This window comes from Coregonus clupeaformis, chromosome 37 (genome assembly GCF_020615455.1).
Source record: "Coregonus clupeaformis isolate EN_2021a chromosome 37, ASM2061545v1, whole genome shotgun sequence".
In the NCBI taxonomy this organism is placed as follows: Eukaryota; Metazoa; Chordata; class Actinopteri; order Salmoniformes; family Salmonidae; genus Coregonus; species Coregonus clupeaformis.
Genome location: NC_059228.1, coordinates 18,443,079 through 18,464,276, shown reverse-complemented (window position 1 = coordinate 18,464,276; position 21,198 = coordinate 18,443,079). Strand labels below are relative to the sequence as shown.

The following is a 21,198-nucleotide window of genomic DNA, read 5'->3' as shown; positions in this document are numbered from 1 at the left end:
ACATCCAATTTGATTTTATTGGAGAATACCAGTAATTTGTTTGACATGATGCAGCCTTTAGTCTGCATAAAAAATGAGGGTCGTCAACTTATCATGGACCTCATGAGTTGCTTTTAGACAGGTGTGATTTGGCTCCACTCCGATGGGCATACAGAGGAACCATAAAACAAATTGCACCTCATTCTAAACTGTTAGAATAATGGGTCTGTTGTCAGTCGGATATAGCACATTATCAAACCCTCAGTAGAGTAATCCACTGAGCCAGCTATCCTGAGCAATGTACTGATGATATCTTAATTGCCTGAAATCATTATGACCATGAAGGGAGTGTGAATCACTGGTGTCAATGTGTAAAGAATGTCCGTTTTCAGCTATGCCTAGTCTTCAACTCCTTAAGGTTAACAATGCATCTTTCCAGATAGTGAGTAATCGGAGGATTTCAGAGAAGCATATGAACATCTGTGCAGTATGTGGGAGAGGAGCAAGAGGAGAGAGCCATAGTTGAGGTTAATCATTTGCAGCTTGGTGGAAATTCATTTGTAATTAAAAAGTAATGCATTTTCATGAATTAATTGGCATCAATGGCTTCATTACTCCTTTATAAAAGAGGTGACATGTTGAGGCCGAAGACCTTTGTTAAAGCCACAAGACTGGACTACCAATTCCATTGGAAAATACATTGCGGTATGGCACCAATGGATGAATGGCTTAGTTTCACCAGTTGTCAGCTCTTTTGAAGCAAGTGGCATTGTGACATGCTCGGCTTGATTAAATTCTGAAAATAAGTTTGTGCATGCATGCGCGTTTTCTGGCGGTATGTAGCTTAGAAAAATTAATTGGGAGAAAAACAAAACAATTTAGAAAATCGCGAAAGATACATTTATTTCAACAATATAAATATTTACATTTCACATTTAAAAGACAAATATATTTACAGACGGATATTCCATGAAATATGAAATGAATGTACAATTCAGGTAAACATTCTTTTTTTGGCTTCCAGTAAGATTGTCGCTTTCTGACGACAAATGCCGGACACCTGGCATCACGGGATTGTCCCAGAATACAATGTGTTCTAATACAGGGTATTCCAATAGCCGAGATCCCTTTGGTATGTGGAGAGGAGGCAGTGGGCTAAAAGGTCCATGAATAAAACTAATAAATAATAGTTGAAATTTAGTTGGTTTTAAAAAAAGGTGCGTTATTGAGTCTTCATCCAGGGCTGCGTTGATCTCACAGGCGCCTGACGTTCTTCTTGCTGCGAGCGCTGCCGATGAGGATGGCTCTGGAGCTGCTAGGCCCCCGGGCCAGCCCTGTGTGGCAGGCTGAGGAGCCATGAAAAGGGCCCTGGCACAGGGTGCAGAAGTCAAAGGCACAGCTGAGGCGGGTACAGGTGGCCCTCATGGCATCTGCGTTGTGCTTGGCAGGAGAGCCGCAGCGCTTACAGGGCTTCAGCGACTCGTGCTGCTTCAGCAAACTGGCAGCCTAGAGAACACAAGCAAAGAATGTATAAGGCTACGGAGCATAACTCACTCATTGTATCATTTGTAACATGAACATGTCAATTACTTTCTTAGAACTGATTGAAGGGTGACACCAACTCTCAATAAGTACACACACTGAGCACCATCATGTCCTCTGAACCTTTACATCCAAAGTGAATAGCGCAACCGTCACCTCTTGGTATTCTCTGAAGCGAGATTGCTGGGAGCAGTACAGCGACGGTGTGCCTTCTCTCTGGGAGAGCATCCTATAGTTAGACTTATGGATAGGGGTTGAAGCTACCCTCTGCATACAGGACATTACAACCCGGGACAGGGCGGCGTCTCGTGTCAAAGAGCCGACATTCTCCAGTCCTACAGAAGTTCTTGGGTCCTACAACAAAAACGGACATTGCCATTTACCAAACAATATTCATGCAGTGGATTACCCTATGGTTAGGTAATTAAGATTGAAGTACTTGAAGGAGCCCCTGTAAATGAATCCAGATTAAGAACATATCAGCATAAGGGATTAGCAAAGTTTGGAGCCTCTGCAAGCGAAAAAAACTAACCATCAATGTGGTTCAAAACCATTGACACCTGATAAAGGGTATACAATGACTAAAGGAACCCCAGTTAAATGTTAGCGCTTACCCTGAGTCTCTGTTTAGCCTGGTCGCATCTACGGAGTGCAGACTTGTCTTGGTAGATGATTTTTCTCCAGGTCTTGCTCACTTTTCTACAGCTGTGAAGAAAACCACCATGAATGAATACATGATAAGAGTATAAAAACATTTCCATGTTGAAAAACCTGTACAATTGTCATAGGACCAGTAAAGGTCACATGTTTACCTTATTACATTTGTCATTTACCTTATCAAGTTGACATCTCCTAGCAGACGCAGGATCCTGGTGAGGATGTGCTTCATGTCCCTCTCCAGCAGTGCTTTTAAAACATCCATATATTCAAGGCCCATGTTCCCACCCAAAACCCTTTCAAGGCCAGAGTCCTCTGCTAGCCGGCTAATGACAGACCAGTCATAGCTATGGGTCCTCTTGAAACTGTTGGCGAGTTCTTGGCATACAGCGTGTTGAAACTTCAGTATGGGGAGTTTTGAGGCAGTATGCTTAGCCTTGTGATAATCAGCAACTGGAGTACATGGGGAGAATATATCCTGTCCTGGAGACTGCTCTAGTTCCTTTATGTTATCAACGTCCTCTATCTGGCTGTTCTGTAAAGAGAGGAAACCGCTGTCCTCGAATGCTTCACAGCCTAGGTTTACCTCGTCAAGTACCCCATCATGTTGGTTGTTCTCCTTATTGTGAACACCTTTCACATTATCCTTGAGGCAAAAGTTGGCAGCGGTGGTGACACATGGTGAGAGCTGTGGTTTGACTACTACTTGGACGCATTCCTTTAGTGGGGAGGTTTTCAGGCCCGACTCCTTGTATGCGACATGTTTCTCCATGTTGCATGGAAACCGGGGTTCCTCGTAGTTGGACGGACACTTCATTTTTAAATGACTGATTGTGGTCACAAATTGTAGCCCTGAGGAAGAGAGAATAAAACGGTGCATTAGCCAGTTTAATCTCAATCAAAACGCGACAAACTGGCTAGCTACAGTAGCTACATAACACGTTGTATCAACCCACAGTGGATTGCCCACTCATACTAGAGTTAGTTACATTCTCTAAAATGTAACATTAGCTAGATATTGTTTTGGTTGATCAAAAAGTTAGGACAATTTAGAGCTGCAATCCCTCCAAAGCAAAGGGCGCCCTACCATAGTTCCCCCCAATTTAGCTTGCAGCATAGCTAACTAGCTAGCCAGGTTAGATAACCGGCTAGCCAACTAATTTAGAGTAAAATATTATAGTTAACTACTAAACGATAATTGTTAACATTAATCGTAGGCAGCATCAGATCAGTCCAGTAACGTTAACCTTAGCTATATTAAAGATAATAGTAATGTTAACTCTGTGGATATTATATTCATAGGATAGCCAACGCTAGCTAACCTCTATTTTTACGCGCGTACGTTTTGCGCTTAAAACGACTATATGTAATATTGACATTAACGTTATTGGAAAACGTATAGCTACTAAGCAGTTTAACTAGTTACCTAACGTTAAATGAATATTCATCTCCATTGCTAGTTAGCTAAGCCAGACAGTTATGGCTAGTTAGCTAGTCAAATTGGTTGACATTAACTAACGTTAGCTAACATTGCAACAAACTAGCCAGCCTGCATCAAATGAAATGCGACACATCATAGCCTAACACAATATCTAGCTATAATAGCAAGCTTAATTGAGGAAAAGTAACAAAATATTTCATACCTGTAACGTTAACTTTAAAAACGACTCCTTGTTTCCCACCTTTGTCTACTGTTTAACTTTTGCTAATGACATTAGCTAGCTAACCGGGGTTCCCCAAACTCCAGACCTACTTGAATGAGGAAAATATGAAAATGCGCCAGTTCCATAGCTACACATTTGAAATTCGTGTCCAAAAGACGCACACCAATGAGGACCAAGCAGGGCAGTTACCTTTAAACCGGGGAACCAATGGGAGAACAGGAAAGCGCACGCTGACGTTAAACGTCAGAGGGCAATAGGCGGCTGCATTTTCCTCCTACCATTTCAAACAAATAAATACGTTTATTTTCAGTTTAACAACCTCTCTTAGCAAATACAGTAGAAAACATGGCGAGGTATACGTGATTCGTTTAAAAATTGGTGCAATGTTTTTTTTCTTATTATTTTATTTAATTTGTTTGAAATATGGACAAAGAAAAGGGCAGTCAACACAACATGAATAAAGTGGTTGATTGGTGGTTCTCTGCTGGGGGGTGTATTTTAAAGTTTTACTGCTAATAGAGTAACAAAAGCAGTTTGAGAACTGGCAGTTCACACCAGTGGGCGGAATGTGTTAAGTGGGCTCTTAAACTGAAACCAGGAAATGAAGGCAAACAAGCAAACAAACACACTGATCTTGCAAAAAGCAACATTCATAGCTTCATAGATTTAATGTAAACTACCACATTGGCTATTATTGATCACAGTCATTTTCTCCAAGAATGTCCATGAGAATCTCCTGGTTAGAGAACTCCTCTAATGCCACATTCATTTCCTCAAGAAGCTCTTCTCCCACAAGAAACTCCCGGACATCATGCACTGTTTTCCCAATCCGATGATCTGTGATTCGGTCCTGGGGAAAGTTGTAGGTCCTGATTTTCTCAGATCTACCTTTGGTGCCAATCTAAAAAAGGATAGATTAAAAATAGTCAATACACAAAATGTGCTATACAGACCAACACTTACTGTAAAAGCTTTGTATCCAACAGACAGTCGGCAGCTATTTGAGTTCCCACTCCCCCAGGCCCATCTCAGCTTCCACTTTCAAGGCCGTAAATACTCCAACAGGCAACTTTCTCACCTATGTCAGTCATGTCTATTCTATCAGTGCAAACCATATTAACTGTTGCCCATTGCAGTCCATTGTCTTTCTTCAACACTGTATTTTGGAAAGTTCAAGCCTAGGTTTTGTAAATGACTTTGTAGGAAACATATGAAAACTTTGAACTGGATTTTGATATCCATTCCTGACATAACCATTTTTGAACAGCAACATTCTTGTATATGTGCAGTTCTGATCCGTACCTGGACTTTCCGTGCAGTATATCGCTTACTGGTCTCTTCTTCCAGCCTCATACTATAGAGTTTGGCACGTAGAACCTTCATGGCCTTTTCCTTATTTTTCAGTTGGGATCTTTCCTGCTGGCATTCTGAGACCACACCTATGACCCAAAACAGAGATAAAACACTACTATGGAGACACTCAAAGGAGAAACAGGCTAATTCAAAGCAATAGATCCAACCACATTTGCCATTGTGAATTTTCCTTGTGAGTACATGCTCTGCAAATCACAATTTACCGTCTGTTTACAGTATGAGAATATGAGTTTCATAATCCACTGTCTGATCCTTACGGCATTGTATTGCCTGAGATTACCTGTAGGGAGATGAACTATTCGTACTGCGCTGTCTGTGGTGTTGACATGCTGGCCCCCGGCTCCACTCGCCCTCTTGGTTTCAATCCTCAAATCCTTCGCATTAATTGTGAATGTGATCTGAAAAATAAATAATGAATCCAGCACTTAGAAAAATAAGTCTGTACTTAATTTTTGGTAACAGAAGGTAATACTTCACAGAATATTTTTTATATTTATTTTTTAAGACTTGCAAGAGTACAAGGGCCAAATGCCTCAGGGAAGGACTTACCTCTGTGGGCTGGGGTAACACTGCCACTGTCATGGTGCTGGTGTGCATGCGGCCCTGTTTCTCAGTCTTAGGGACTCTCTGCACGCGATGCACACCTGCCTCAAACTTCATCCTCTTGTAGCTCTCAGGACCACTGACACTGGCTGATGCATGCCGTAATCCACCTGCAGACAGATTACATATTAACACACTCAAAGTTACCATTCATAAAATGGAGTGAGTTGAAGTTTGGGTAAAAACTAGCAACAGGCATGGTTTGACAACAACAACCCTGTTAATGAATGAATGTGACTGACCTATTTCACTTTTCATGTACTCCAGGATGTCGAACCCCCAGCCCTGGTGTGCTGCAAAGCTCTGGTACATGTCAAAGACCTCTGCAGTGAAGAGCATGGCCTCCTGACCTCCAACCCCTGCGGTGACCTCCAGGACCAGGTCACTCATGTCTGACTCCTCCTCAGGGATCAACAGGGACAGGATCTGAAGGAATGTAGAAGAATCAGACATGATAGTTTAGTAATTTTCTCAAACTATGTTTTCCATACTGATTGAAGTGATTTGATTTCCTTTCGCCATCCTAAATGTGCTTTTATCAGTGTCATCTTATTCCAACTGTAGGGGGAACATAAAATGCAGGCGTGTACCTTTTGTCTAACATCTTGAATCGCTTTCTGACAGGCCTCCCTCTCAAGGACTGCCAGTTCACGCATGTCTGGGTCGTCATCTGAGAAGGGAAAAACAATGTTTCTTATTTCACTGAATTTACTATCAGTGAAAGATCCATTTATACTGAACAAAAATATAAACGCAACATGTAAAGTGTTGGTCCCATTTTTCAAATTTTCCATACGCATGAAGCTTATTTCTCTCAATTTTTTTGCAGAAATGTGTTAACATCCTTGTTACTGAGCATTTCTCCTTTGCCAAGGTAATCCATCCACCTGACAGGCGTGGCTTATCGAGAAGCTGATTAAACAGCATGATCATTACACAGGTGCACCTTGTGCTGAGGACACTAAAAGGCCAATCTAAAACGTGCAGTTTTGTCACACAACGCCACAGATGTCTCAAGTTTTGAGGGAGCGTGCAATTGGCATGCTGACTGCAGGAATGTTCACCAGAACTGTTGACAGATAATTTAATTTTCATTTCTCTACCATAAGCCTCCTCCAACGTCATTTTAGAGAATTTGGCAGTACGTCCAACTGGCTTCACAACCGCAGACCACGTTCACCCACGCCAGCCTAGGACCTCCACATCATGCTTCTTCACCTGTGGGATCGTCTGAGACCAGCCACACGGACAGCTGATATAACAGCCACACCAAATAATTTCTGCAGAAACTGTCAGAAAAAGTATCAGGGAAGCTCATCTGCGTGCTCATCGTCCTCACCTGGGTCTTGACCGCACTGCAGTTCGGTATCGTAACTTACTTCAGTGGGCAAATGCTCACCTTCGATGGCCACTGGCACGCTGGAGTAGTGTGCTCTTCACGGATGAATCCGTTTTCAACTGTCAACTGTGTATGGTGTTGTATGGGCAAGCGGTTTGCTGATGTCCACGTTGTGAACAGACTGCCCCATGGTGGCGTTGGGGTTATGGTATGGGCAGGCATAAATTACGGATAACAAAGACAACTGCATTTTATCGATGGCAATTTCAATGCAGAGATACCGTGACGAGATCCTGAGGCCCATTGTCATGCCATTCATCCGCCGCCATCACCTCATGTTTCAGCATGATAATGCATAGCCCAATGTCGTAAGGATCTGTACACAATTCCTGGAAGCTGAAAATGTCCCAGTTCTTCCATGGCCTGCATACTCACCAGACGTCACCCATCGAGCATGTTTGGGATACTCTGGATCAACGTGTACGACAGCGTGTTCCAGATTCCGCCAATATCCATTAACTTCGCACAGCCATTGAGGAGGAGTGGGACAACATTCCACAGGCCACAATCAACAGCCTGATCAACTCTATGCGAAGATGTGTTGGGCTGCATGATGCAAATGGTGGTCACATCGAATAATTTCTGCAGAAACTGTCAGAAAAAATGACATTTACATTTTAGTCATTTAGCATACACAATTTTTTTATTTTTCATACTGGCCCCCCGTGGGAATCGAACCCACAACCCTGGCGTTGCAAACGCCATGCTCTACCAACTGAGCTACATCCCTGCCGGCCATTCCCTCCCCTACCCTACCCTGGACGACACTGGGCCAATTGTGCACCGCCCCATGGGTCTCTCGGTATTCTCCCTTGTTTTCTGATCCACACCCCTACTTTAAAAAAAAAGGTATCTGTGACAAACATATGCGTATATGTATTCCCAGTCATGTGAAATCCATAGATTAGGGCCGAATTAATTTATTTCAATTGACTGATTTCCAAATATGAACTGTAACTCAGTAAAATCTTAGAAATCGTTGAATGTTGCATTTACATTTTTATTCAGTGGTAGATACAAGATGGATACATTATACACCGTCACCTGATGTAGGAACAGGTACCGTTCGTGACATAATGTCAAACTCTCAAGCTGCTGATACCTAATGGCCATGAGATGCCCAATGCCCTTGTTGATAGAACATCACACATTAGGTGTGGCCTCACCTTTCAGTAATGTTTCTGTTTCAGCAAATTCCTGCTGTTTTGTCTGAAGCTCTCTGGTGTACTGGATTAGTGGGGCTAGTACAGAAACTCTTGTCCTCTTCACCCTCAATACCTCTTCACCATCCTGCTGTCCCTCTGTCATGTTGACAACTGTCAGACTATCTCTGTACTCTGTCTCCATCTTCTTCAAGTAGTCCTTTAGTGATCTTCTGGCAAAGATCTCGTCCAATGACAGTACCTTCGTAATCATCAATGGCTGAGTTGCATGCATAGCTCTACTATTTGGGCAAATCTTTTGGGACACATTTTGACTTCTACCGCATAGAACCGCTCGGTAATCTCTTAGCCTTTGGGACATGACAGTGGACCCCTTCTGGTAAGAGGACATCCAGGACCGACCACACACGTTCCCTAACTGCATTTTGACAGCTTGTGTAAAAGCCATACTAAACAACGGTTTGCCTGAAAGGCTTAATACAACATTGGAACAATATTACTCTCTATAATTTGTTGATTTGTTTTGCATATTATCTAGTTAGCTAGCTGATTTGTTTAGCACTACACAACGACAGCTAATTGAAGTGACATGACGTTCAGAAGGTTTTTGGATATCGTGTACAGTTGTTTCGACATTAACGACTATTTTCCATAAAACATTTTTTTCTGTATTTTCATTTATCGTAGCTAGCTAACCGTCAGCAAAATCAGAGAGGTTCTTTGAGAAGTGCTGCTCAAGGGCGCTGACATGTTGGTTTTCGCACATAAGTAGTTGCGCACTATTTCGATTCTCAAATACCGTAAATATTGAAATAAAAACGTAGATTACCGTAAGTAAACAAATACATGTAGCCAAAACATTAAAATGTATATATAGTAGTAGCTACAGTATATCATAAACCGGATAGTTTGGCTCCTGGTGCTGATTTGGTAAACAGTTTATAATAGCAATAAGGCACCTTGAGGGTTCGTGGCATATGGTCAATATACCACGGCTAAGGGTTGTATCCAGGCACTCGGCATTGTGTCGTGGTTAAGAACAGCCCTTAGCCTTGGTATATTAGCCATATACCACACCCCTCGTGCCTTATTGCTTAAGTATCGCATTGTGTAAAAATAATAATGTTGTAGAAAACTTCACCAAAGCATTCACATGTCAAAACATGAATGTGTCACTGCACGGGACTGTCTTAATGACCACGTTGACTGTTGTGTTGATTGTTTATGGAAACAACCCTGGGTACAACAATCCCATGTTCGACCAGCAGATGGGAGGCAACATCCATCCAATTTTGTAATTCACTGAATACACCTACTTACAGATTGAGTAATGTGTAACAAACTACCAATGATACAGAGGGGACTGTGTGAATCAGGTCTTCATGGTCGAATTGCTGCAAATAAACCACTACTAAAGGACACCAATAAGAAGAAGAGACCTGCTTGGGCCAAGAAACATAAGCAATGGACATTAGACCGGTGGAAATTTGTTCTTTGGTCTGGAGTCCAAATTGGAGCTTTTTGGTTCCAACCGCTGTGTCTTTGTGAGACACGGTGTGGGTGAACGGATGATCTCTGCATGTGTATTTCCCACCGTAAAGCATGGAGGAGGAGGTGTTATGGTGTGGGGGTGCTTTTCTGGTGACACTGTCTGTGATTTATTTAGAATTCAAGGCACACTTAACCAGCATGGCTACCACAGCATTCTGCAGTGATAAGCCATCCCATCTGGTTTGGGCTTAGTGGGACTATCATTTGTTTTTCAACAGGACAATGACTCAACACACCTCCAGGCTGTGTAAGGGCTATTTTACCAAGAAGGAGAGTGATGGAGTGCTGCATCAGATAACCTGGCCTCCACAATCCCCCGACCTCCACCCAATTGAGATGGTTTGGGATGAGTCGGACCGCAGAGTGAAGGAAAAGCAGCCAGCAAGTGGTCAGCATATGTGGGAACTCCTTCAAGACTGTTGGAAAAGCATTCCAGGTGAAGCTGGTTGAGATAATGCCAAGAGTGTGCAAAGCTGTCGTCAAGGCAAAGGGTGGCTATTTGAAATATATTTTGATTTGTTTAACAGTTTTTTGGTTACTACATGATTCCATATGTGTTATTTCATAGTTTTGATGTCTTCACTATTATTCTACAATGTAGAAAATAGTACAAATAAAGAGAAACCCTAGAATGAGTAGGTTTGTCCAAACTTTTGACTGGTACTGTATGTAACTACCCACTGGGCAAAATCAACGTTGTTTCCACGTCATTTCAACCCAAAAAATATGTGATGATGTTGAATCAACATGGAAAACTGATTTAGATTTGCAAAAAGTCATCAACGTAAGGGCATTTTGTCTTTTTTTCACCCAACTTTTAACCTAAATCAAAACTAGACGTTGAACTGACGTCTGTGCCCAGTGGGTAGAAATGGGGTAACAGTTTCATTACAGTACCGTGTATGATGTTGGTAGCCTATTGCTTGCAGCTGTGCACAATCATACGATTGGCAGCTCATAGCGCAAATAAAGTTCAAGGCAGGGAAAGGAAGAGTATTGCCAAATGTAGTTTTCCTTGGAATTTGCCTTGGGCAGGATGAATCATATTATATTTCACCAGATTTGGCTGTTGCGTAGTGCTTTTGGTTCTTTGGACAAGGAGGATTTCCAAACTGTGATTCACATTTTCTTTGCCCATGAGATAGATAGGATGGAATGCAAGGAACACACGCAGTGTTTCCAATAGTAATCAGTTTGAGATTTTTACTACTTGATGTTGGTAGTAAATAAGTAGTCACAACACTACAGCCTGTTTTTGTCAATCCAAACCAGCCAAACTGAGCAATCTGGGGAGAAGGGCCTTGGTCAGGGAGGTGACCAAGAACCCAATGGTCACTCTGACAGAGCTCTAGAGTTCCTCTGTGGAGATGGGAGAACCTTCCAGAAGGACAACCATCTCTGCAGCACTCCACCAATCAGGCCTTTATGGTAGAGTGGACAGACGGAAGCCACTCCTCAGTTAAAGGCACATGACAGCCCGCTTGCAGTTTGCCAAAAGGCACCTAAAGGACTATGAGACCATGAGAAACAAGATTCTCTGGTCTGATGAAACCACGATTGAACTCTTTGGCCTGAATGCCAAGCGTCACGTCTGGAGGAAACCTGGCACCATCCCTACGGTGAAGCATGGTGGTGGCAGCATCATGCTGTGGGGGTGTTTTTCAGCGACAGGGACTGGGAGACTAGTCAGGATCGAGGGAAAGATGAACGGCGCAAAGTACAGAGAGATCCTTGATGAAAACCTGCTCCAGAGCGCTCAGGACCTCAGACTGGGGCGAAGGTTCACCTTCCAACAGGACAACGACCCTAAGTACATAGCCAAGACAATGCAGGAGTGGCTTCGGGACAAGTCTCTGAATGTCCTTAAGTGGCCCAGCCAGAGCCCGGACGAACATCTCTGGAGAGACCTGAAAATAGCTGTGCAGCGACGCTCCCCCGTCCAACCTGACAGAGCTTGAGAGTATCTGCAGAGAAGAATGGGGGAAACTCCCCAAATGCCAAACTTGTAGCGTCACACCCAAGAAGACTGGAGGCTGTAATCGCTGCCAAAGCTGCTTCAACAAAGTACTGAGTAAAGGGTCTGAATACTTATGAAATGTGATATTTCAGTATTTTATCTTTAATACATTTGCAAACATTACTAAAAACCTGTTTTTGCTTTGTCATTATGGGGTATTGTGTGTAGTAGATTGATGAGAAAAATAACAATTTAATCAATTTTAGAATAAGTCTGTAACGTAACGAAATTTGGAAAAAGTCAAGGGGTCTGAATACTTTCCGAATGCACTGTATATCATTAGAGGAAGTCACACCTGCTACCCTAGATATCACTACTGTTAGGGCTGGCTGAGTGACTGCTGTTAAAAACAGGACAACATGTGAAGATGTTGCAGTTGATGTGGGATTCTTGGTGGACTAGCACAGTTGTAAAGGAGAAGAAAAAAAAAAAAAAAAAAAAGAAGGATAGAAATACGGCCAACCAAAATAGCCCCTCAAGTGGATATTTATGGCAAGCATTTGTGAGTCCGAGCACGTTTCAATGTATACACGCCACAGTGTCTCCCCCAGTGTCAGTGTGTTATGTGGCTTCCTATTTGGTAGGTGCTGAGTCATGGTAGTAATGGAGAGGGACATTAAAATGGAGGCAAATTGAAACATTGAGTCACAATCCATTATGCTACATTAAATAGATAACATGCTTGTGACTCCTACATATTTTCCCTGGAGGCAATCACAACTTGTTACATTGTATCCACAGGGGTGTTTCCATCCAACATTGAGTGTGCTCTGGCTTTGTTTTCCCCATATTAAGATGTTTATCATCAGAATGAATAGTGTTCATAGTGTTCATGAATAGTGTTAAATGCCACATCTGTGTAATATAGGGGCTATAAGAAAACTTCCATTATAAACTTTCCATTATAAGCTAATCAAAGTCCAGTACATGTTATGACCCAAATTCATATAGTAAATTATTTAAATCCTGGATTTGTAAGAATTCAAAGTAAGAGGTGCCCTGCTTCTAGGAATTTGGAGCAGCAGGGTCCCCTATTGGTAACATGCATGTGTCACCAACCCCACCACCACTGCCTTCGGAATGAATGCAGCCCAGTTTACGTTTTGTTGTCAAATGAGCAGGCAACTTGTAACGAATCTGTTGGGAAGATAGGAGAACACTCCACCAACTTTATGTGGCGAAAATGGAGCGCGTTTGAATGTGACAGCATCCCACTACTTCTGATCATGTAAGTAAATCGTTTAACTCCTATAGCGACCTCTGGAAATACCATTATTTACAGCAGTCAGCACATGGCAAGAGCTCTGATTGGGGAGACGATATGAGTCGAATCTGCATGATGTAGCCAAGCGTTCGTCAGCGACATTTCTAATAATCTTGATGCACATTTTTTGGGATTAAATTATTTTAACAAATGAATTTACCAAACACCGTGCATGCATACTGCACAGAGTAGATCACAAATAGCAACTCGTTTATAGCTGAAGGTCGAATGGTCACAACATCGAACTGCGCTACCTCGAAATGACAGGTGCACTGCACCGTTACATTTGAAATACGTCATGCCATGCGTGTGCATGATGCGAGGTGTTTGATTAGCCTACGTTACATGCGAGCAGGTCCAACATGTTCTTTGAATGTGTGTAACTGCTACATAACCTTGGAACATTAGTAAGCCTATATTTTATGATTTCACATTGTGTGTGTGTGTGTGTGTGTGTGTGTGTGAGAGAGAGAGGGAGAGAGAGAGAGCGAGAGAGAGAGAGGCATAATGTTTGGTTAGCTGTAGGATGTTGTGTTCTTATAAACAAAACTATACACAGAGGCCGAGTCCAGTAGGCTACACAACCCAATGACACAACCCCATCCTGCATGTGGAGGGTCTCTCTGCAGGGGGAGCATGAGAGTTCTCAAAATAGCCCCGATAGGATATTAGAGGCATATCATAACATAGCAGTACAACTGTAAACACTCTCTCTCTCTCTTTTATAATGTGCTTCTGTGCTCAGCTAAGCATTTGCTCATAGTCATCTGGAGTGAGATAGCATTCTCAGCTGTGTGCTGTCAGCAGTTCTGATGATAGGGTCCTGCCACTAAACTATATTTTAAGCTGCTTATTTAGAAATGTTCACCTGCAACATCACTGCCTTTAATGTTACTAGCTCTATACCAATGGGAAGGTAATTTTTCAGACATAATCATAACTCCAAAATCGTAATTCCAAAATCATAGCATTACCATTTGATATTACATTATACAGTGTCACACATTACATTTAACAATTTAACCATATAGTTTTGCAACCTCAGGTGGTTTTTACTCAATTAAATAATTGTGGCCAAGGGGCTATTACAGGGCCTATAATGTCTAAGTGGCACTGAACAAATCCCTGCCACAGACAATACTTATTGGTGCAAAATATCACATTTTGGGTTTGAAACTGCAGGTATAAGGAGTTCCCAAGAAGCCAAAATACATCCCTGGAACTCATGGCACATCAGCATCAGGGTGCAGTAAGCTGGAGTCCTACTAACTAACTAACTAACTAACTAACTAACTAACTAACTAACTAACTAACTAACTAACTAACTAACCCTTCCCATGTGCAGCACAGCAGCAGAGTAGTGGCAATCATAAGCAAAAACTAAAGCAGGAAGCATCAGTGACTCGGTTAATAAAAAAGTGGTCAGATGATGCAGATGCTAAGCTACAGGACTGTTTTGCTAGCACAGACTGGAATATGTTCCGGGATTCTTCAGATAGCATTGAGGAGTACACCACATGACGTCGTCCCCACAGTGACCGTACGTACATACCCCAACCAGAAGCCATGGATTACAGGCAACATCCGCACTGAGCTAAAGGGTAGAGCTTCTGCTTTCAAGGAGCGGGACTCTAACCCGGACGCTTATAAGAAATCCCGCTATGCCCTCAGACGAACCATCAAACAGGCAAAGAGTCAATACCGGACTAAGATTGAATCGTACTACACCGGCTCTGACACTCGTCGGATGTGGCAGGGCTTGAAAACTATTACAGACTACAAAAGGAAGCACAGCCGCAAGCTGCCCAGTGACACAAGCATACCAGATGAGCTAAATCACTTCTATGCTCGCTTCGAGGCAAGCAACACTGAAGCATGCATGAGAGCACCAGCTGTTCCGGATGACTATGTGATCACGCTCTCTGTAGCCGATGTGAGTAAGACTTTTAAGCAGGTCAACATTCACAAGGCCGCAGGGCCAGACGGATTACCAGGACGTGTACTCCGAGCATGTGCTGACCAACTGACCAAAGTGACTTCACTGACATTTTCCCTGATTGAGTCTGTAATACCAACATGTTTCAAGCAGACCACAATAGTCCCTGTGCCCAAGGACACTAAGATAACCTGCCTAAATGACTACCGACCCGTAGCACTCACATCTGTAGCCATGTGAGCCATGACCATGAAAGGCTGGTCATGGCTCACATCAACACCATTATCCCAGAAAACCTAGACCCACTCCAATTTGCATACCGCCCCAACAGATCCACTCCACACTGCCCTTTCCCACCTGGACAAGAGGAACACCTACGTGAGAATGCTGTTCATTGACTACAGCTCAGCGTTCAACACCATAGTGCCCTCAAAGCTCATCACTAAGCTAAGGATCCCTCATCACTAAGCTAAACACCTCCCTCTGCAACTGGATCCTGGACTTCCTGACGGGCCGCCCCCAGGTGGTAAGGGTAGGTAACAACACATCTGCCACGCTGATCCTCAACACGGGGGCCCTTCAGGGGTGCGTGCTCAGTCCCCTCCTGTACTCCCTGTTCACCCATGACTGCATGGCCAGGCACGACTCCAACACCATCATTAAGTTTGCTGACGACACAACAGTGGTAGGCCTGATCACCGACAACGATGAGACAGCCTATAGGGAGGAGGTCCGAGACCTGGCCGTGTGGTGCCAGGATAACAACCTCTCCCTCAACGTGATCAAGACAAAAGAGATGATTGTGGACTACAGTAAAAAAGAGGACTGAGCACGCCCCCATTCTCATCGACGGGGCTGTAGTGGAACAGGTTGAGAGCTTCAAGTTCCTTGGTGTGCACATCACCAACAAACTGTCATGGTCCAAACACACCAAGACAGTTGTGAAGAGGGCACGACAAAGCCTATTCCCCCTCAGGAGACTGAAAAGATTTGGCATGGGTCCTCAGATCCTCAAAAAGTTCTACAGCTGCACCATCGAGAGCATCCTGACTGGTTGCATCACCACCTAGTATGGCAACTGCTCGGCCTCCGACCGCAAGGCACTACAGAGGGTAGTGCGTACGGTCCAGTACATCACTGGGGCCAAGCTTCCTGCCATCCAGGACCTCTATACCAGGCGGTGTCAGAGGAAGGCCCTCAAAATTGTCAAAGACTCCAGCCACCCTAGTCATAGACTGTTCTCTCTGCTACCGCACGGCAAGCGGTACCGGAGCACCAAGTCTAGGTCCAAAAGGCTTCTCAACAGCTTCTACCCCCAAGCCATAAGACTCCTGAACAGCTAATCATGGCTACCCGGACTATTTGCACTGCCCCCCCACCCCCACCCCCCTCTTTTATGCTGCTGCTACTCTATTTATTATTTATGCATAGTCACTTTAACTCTACCCACATGTACAGTGGGGAAAAAAAGTATTTAGTCAGCCACCAATTGTGCAAGTTCTCCCACTTAAAAAGATGAGAGAGGCCTGTAATTTTCATCATAGGTACACATCAACTATGACAGACAAGTTGAGAAAAAAAATCCAGAAAATCACATTGTAGGATTTTTAATGAATTTATTTGCAAATTATGGTGGAAAATAAGTATTTGGTCACCTACAAACAAGCAAGATTTCTGGCTCTCACAGACCTGTAACTTATTCTTTAAGAGGCTCCTCTGTCCTCCACTCGTTACCTGTATTAATGGCACCTGTTTGAACTTGTTATCAGTATAAAAGACACCTGTCCACAACCTCAAACAGTCACACTCCAAACTCCACTATTGTCACGACCGTCTTCAAAAGGAGCAGACCAAAGCGCAGCGCGTTGAGTGAACATGACTTTATTAGAGTAAAGACACGAACGACAAAAACAATAAACAAAGACGGCTAGTGAAGTCCACAGTTACAAATACTGAATACGGAACAAAAACCCACAAACACAAGGTGAAAACACACAGTTTAAATATGGCTCCCAATCAGAGATAACGAGCCGACAGCTGACACTCGTTACCTCCGATTGGGAGTCATATGACTAACAAGAACAACCAAAACCAAGCACACCCAAATACCCAACATAACCAAACCAAACCCAACAAAACGAATACACCCTGGCTCAAATACAAAGTCCCGGAGCCAGAGTGTGACATAACCCCCTTAAGGTGCGAACTCCGGGCGCACCAGCATAAAGTCTAGGGGAGGGTCTGGGAGGGCGTCTGTCCACGGTGGCGGCTCTGGCACAGGTCGTGGTCCCCACCCCACCATAGTCACTACCCGCTTACGTAGCCTCCTCCCAATGACCACCCTCCAATTTAACCCCACTGGATTAAGGGGCAGCACCGGACTAAGAGGCAGCACCGGACTAAGGGGCAGCACCGACTAAGGGGCAGCACCAGGATAAGGGGCAGCACCAGGATAAGGGGCAGCACCGGACTAAGGGGCAGCACCGGACTGAATGGCGGATCCTGGCTGGCTGGCTCTGGCGGATCCTGGCTGGCTGGCGGATCCTGGCTGGACGGCTCTGGCGGATCCTGGCTGGACGGCTCATGGCTGGCTGACGGATCTGGCTGCTCATGGCTGGCTGGACGGATCTGGCTGCTCGCGGCTGGCTGACGGATCTGGCTGCTCATGGCTGGCTGACGGATCTGGCTGCTCATGGCTGGCTGACGGATCTGGCTGCTCATGGCTGGCTGACGGATCTGGCTGCTCATGGCTGGCTGACGGATCTGGCTGCTCCTGTCTGGCGGAAGGCTCTGGCTGATCCTGTCTGGCGGAAGGCTCTGGCTGATCCTGTCTGGCGGAAGGCTCTGGCTGATCCTGTCTGGCGGAAGGCTCTGGCTGATCCTGTCTGGCGGAAGGCTCTGGCTGATCCTGTCTGGCGGAAGGCTCTGGCTGCTCCTGTCTGGCGGAAGGCTTCGGCTGCCCCTGTCTGGCGGAAGGCTCTAGCGGCTCCTGTCTGGCGGAAGGCTCTAGCGGCTCCGGTCTAGCGGACGGCTCTGAAGGCTCATGGCAGACGGGCGGCTTTGCAGGCTCAGTACAGACGGGCGGCTTATGCAGCGCTTGGCAGACGGGCAGTTCAGGCGCCGTTGGGCAGACGGGCAGTTCAGGCGCCGTTGGGCAGACGGGCAGTTCAGGCGCCGTTGGGCAGACGGCAGACTCTGGCCGTCTGAGGCGCACCGTAGGCCTGGTGCGTGGTGCCGGAACTGGAGGTACCGGGCTGAGGACACGCATCTCAGGGCTAGTGCGGGGAGAAGGAACAGGCCGGACCGGGCTGGCGACGCGCACCGTAGGTTTGGTGCGAGTGGCAGGAACAGGCCGGGTCGGGCTGGCGACGCGCACCGTAGACTTGGTGCGGGTGGCAGGAACAGGCCGGACCGGGCTGGCGACGCGCACCGTAGGTTTGGTGCGAGTGGCAGGAACAGGCCGGGTCGGGCTGGCGACGCGCACCGTAGGTTTGGTGCGAGTGGCAGGAACAGGCCGGGCTGGGCTGGCGACGCACACCGTAGGTTCTGTGCGTGGAGCAGGAACAGGCCGGGCTGGGCTGGCGACGCACACCGTAGGTTCTGTGCGTGGAGCAGGAACAGCCGCGGCGACGCACACCGAGGTTCTGTCGTGAGCAGGAACAGGCCGGGCTGGGCTGGCGCGCACACCGTAGGTTCTGTGCACAAACCACACACCGAGGTTCTGTGCGTGGAGCAGGAACAGGCCGGGCTGGGCTGGCGACGCACACCGTAGGTTCTGGCAACAGGCCGGGCGCACACCGTAGGTTCTGTGCGTGGAGCAGGAACAGGCCGGGCTGGGCTGGCGACGCACACCGTAGGTTCTGTGCGTGGAGCAGGAACAGGCCGGGCTGGGCTGGCGACGCACACCGTAGGTTCTGTGCGTGGAGCAGGAACAGGCCGGGCTGGGCTGGCGACGCACACCTTAGGTTCTGTGCGTGGAGCAGGAACAGGCCGGGCTGGGCTGGCGACGCACACCGTGGGCTTGATGCGTGAGTAGGAACAGGCCGGTCCGTACTGGGAACACACACCACTGGCTTTAACTGGGGATCAGGAACGGGCCGGACCGGACTGGTAACACACATCAGTCTCTCACGCCGTGCCGCAACAACTTCCCTTCCTCTACTCGCCAATGGCTCCCGTAATCCGATAGCCTTCTCTCCACGTCTCCCTGTGGCAGCCTCCTGCTGCCCAGCCGTAAGCCATGTGCCCCCCCAAAAAAACTTTTTGGGGTTGCCTCTCGTCCTTCCAACGATGACCCTGCTGACGCCGTTGCTCCTCTCTCGCCAGGGCCTTGATCTTCCCCCAAGGTCCCTTGCCCCGAGCATGTCCTCCCAGGACCACGATTTGCCCACCTGGGCCATCGCCAGCCTCTCGATCTCCTTACCAGGCGCCTCCTCCCATGTCCAGTCTCTTTGCTCCTGGACACGCTGCTTGGTCCTTTTATGGTGGGTTTTTCTGTCACGACCGTCTTCAAAAGTAGCAGACCAAAGCGCAGCGCGTTGAGTGAACATGACTTTATTAGAGTAAAGACACGAACGACAAAAACAATAAACAAAGACGGCTAGTGAAGTCCACAGTTACAAATACTGAATACGGAACAAAAACCCACAAACACAAGGTGAAAACACACAGTTTAAATATGGCTCCCAATCAGAGATAACGAGCCGACAGCTGACACTCGTTACCTCCGATTGGGAGTCATATGACTAACAAGAACAACCAAAACCAAGCACACCTAAATACCCAACATAACCAAACCAAACCCAACAAAACGAATACACCCTGGCTCAAATACAAAGTCCCGGAGCCAGAGTGTGACAACTATGGCCAAGACCAAAGAGCTGTCAAAGGACACTAGAAACAAAATTGTAGACCTGCACCAGGCTGGGAAGACTGAATCTGCAATAGGTAAGCAGCTTGGTTTGAAGAAATCAACTGTGGGAGCAATTATTAGGAAATGGAAGACATACAAGACCACTGATAATCTCCCTTGATCTGGGGCTCCACGCAAGATCTCACCCCGTGGGGTCAAAATGATCACAAGAACGGTGAGCAAAAATCCCAGAACCACACGGGGGGACCTAGTGAATGACCTGCAGAGAGCTGGGACCAAAGTAACAAAGCCTACCATCAGTAACACACTACGCCGCCAGGGACTCAAATCCTGCAGTGCCAGATGTGTCCCCCTGCTTAAGCCAGTACATGTCCAGGCCCGTCTGAAGTTTGCTAGAGTGCATTTGGATGATCCAGAAGAGGATTGGGAGAATGTCATATGGTCAGATGAAACCAAAATATAACTTTTTGGTAAAAACTCAACTCGTCGTGTTTGGAGGACAAAGAATGCTGAGTTGCATCCAAAGAACACCATACCTACTGTGAAGCATGGGGGTGGAAACATCATGCTTTGGGGCTGTTTTTCTGCAAAGGGACCAGGACGACTGATCCGTGTAAAGGAAAGAATGAATGGGGCCATGTATCGTGAGATTTTGAGTGAAAACCTCCTTCCATCAGCAAGGGCATTGAAGATGAAACGTGGCTGGGTCTTTCAGCATGACAATGATCCCAAACACACCGCCCGGGCAACGAAGGAGTGGCTTCGTAAGAAGCATTTCAAGGTCCTGGAGTGGCCTAGCCAGTCTCCAGATCTCAACCCCATAGAAAATCTTTGGAGGGGAGTTGAAAGTCCGTGTTGCCCAGCGACAGCCCCAAAACATCACTGCTCTAGAGGAGATCTGCATGGAGGAATGGGCCAAAATACCAGCAACAGTGTGTGAAAACCTTGTGAAGACTTACAGAAAACGTTTTACCTGTGTCATTGCCAACAAAGGGTATATAACAAAGTATTGAGAAACTTTTGTTATTGACCAAATACTTATTTTCCACCATAATTTGCAAATAAATTCATTAAAAATCCTACAATGTGATTTTCTGGATTTCTTTCCCTCATTTTGTCTGTCATAGTTGACGTGTACCTATGATGAAAATTACAGGCTTCTCTCATCTTTTTAAG

The 21,198-nt window shown here is 45.7% G+C and overlaps 3 protein-coding genes across 4 annotated transcripts in view; 1 reads left to right on the top strand and 2 right to left on the bottom strand.

Annotated features, from left to right (window-relative positions):
* Positions 1–856: 856 nt before the first annotated feature.
* fbxo5 (F-box protein 5) lies at positions 857–3,936 on the bottom strand. Of its 2 annotated transcripts, XM_041866494.2 has the most exons (5): positions 3,822–3,936; positions 2,355–3,030; positions 2,136–2,226; positions 1,678–1,875; positions 857–1,485 (listed from the first exon to the last, which is right to left on the bottom strand). In XM_041866494.2, the coding sequence occupies exons 2-5, from the start codon at positions 2,993–2,995 to the stop codon at positions 1,234–1,236; spliced, it is 1,182 nt and encodes a 393-aa protein (XP_041722428.2). In that variant the 5' UTR covers positions 2,996–3,030; positions 3,822–3,936; the 3' UTR covers positions 857–1,233. The 2 variants fall into 2 exon arrangements, with proteins under 2 accessions (XP_041722428.2, XP_041722429.2); XM_041866495.2 differs by lacking the exon at positions 1,678–1,875.
* Positions 3,937–4,235: 299 nt separating this feature from the next.
* On the bottom strand, positions 4,236–9,137 carry mtrf1l (mitochondrial translational release factor 1-like). Its single transcript, XM_041866346.1, has 7 exons — positions 8,385–9,137; positions 6,410–6,489; positions 6,062–6,245; positions 5,766–5,929; positions 5,497–5,614; positions 5,145–5,281; positions 4,236–4,743 (listed from the first exon to the last, which is right to left on the bottom strand). The coding sequence occupies exons 1-7, from the start codon at positions 8,827–8,829 to the stop codon at positions 4,534–4,536; spliced, it is 1,338 nt and encodes a 445-aa protein (XP_041722280.1). The 5' UTR covers positions 8,830–9,137; the 3' UTR covers positions 4,236–4,533.
* A 3,907-nt stretch (positions 9,138–13,044) lies between these two features.
* Positions 13,045–21,198, top strand: part of LOC121553456 (equilibrative nucleoside transporter 1) — a 58,276-nt gene continuing 50,122 nt past the window's right edge. Inside the window, exon 1 of the mRNA XM_041866576.2 lies at positions 13,045–13,177. The gene's annotated coding sequence lies outside the window, so the exon portion shown is untranslated. The remainder of the gene's footprint in view (positions 13,178–21,198) is intronic.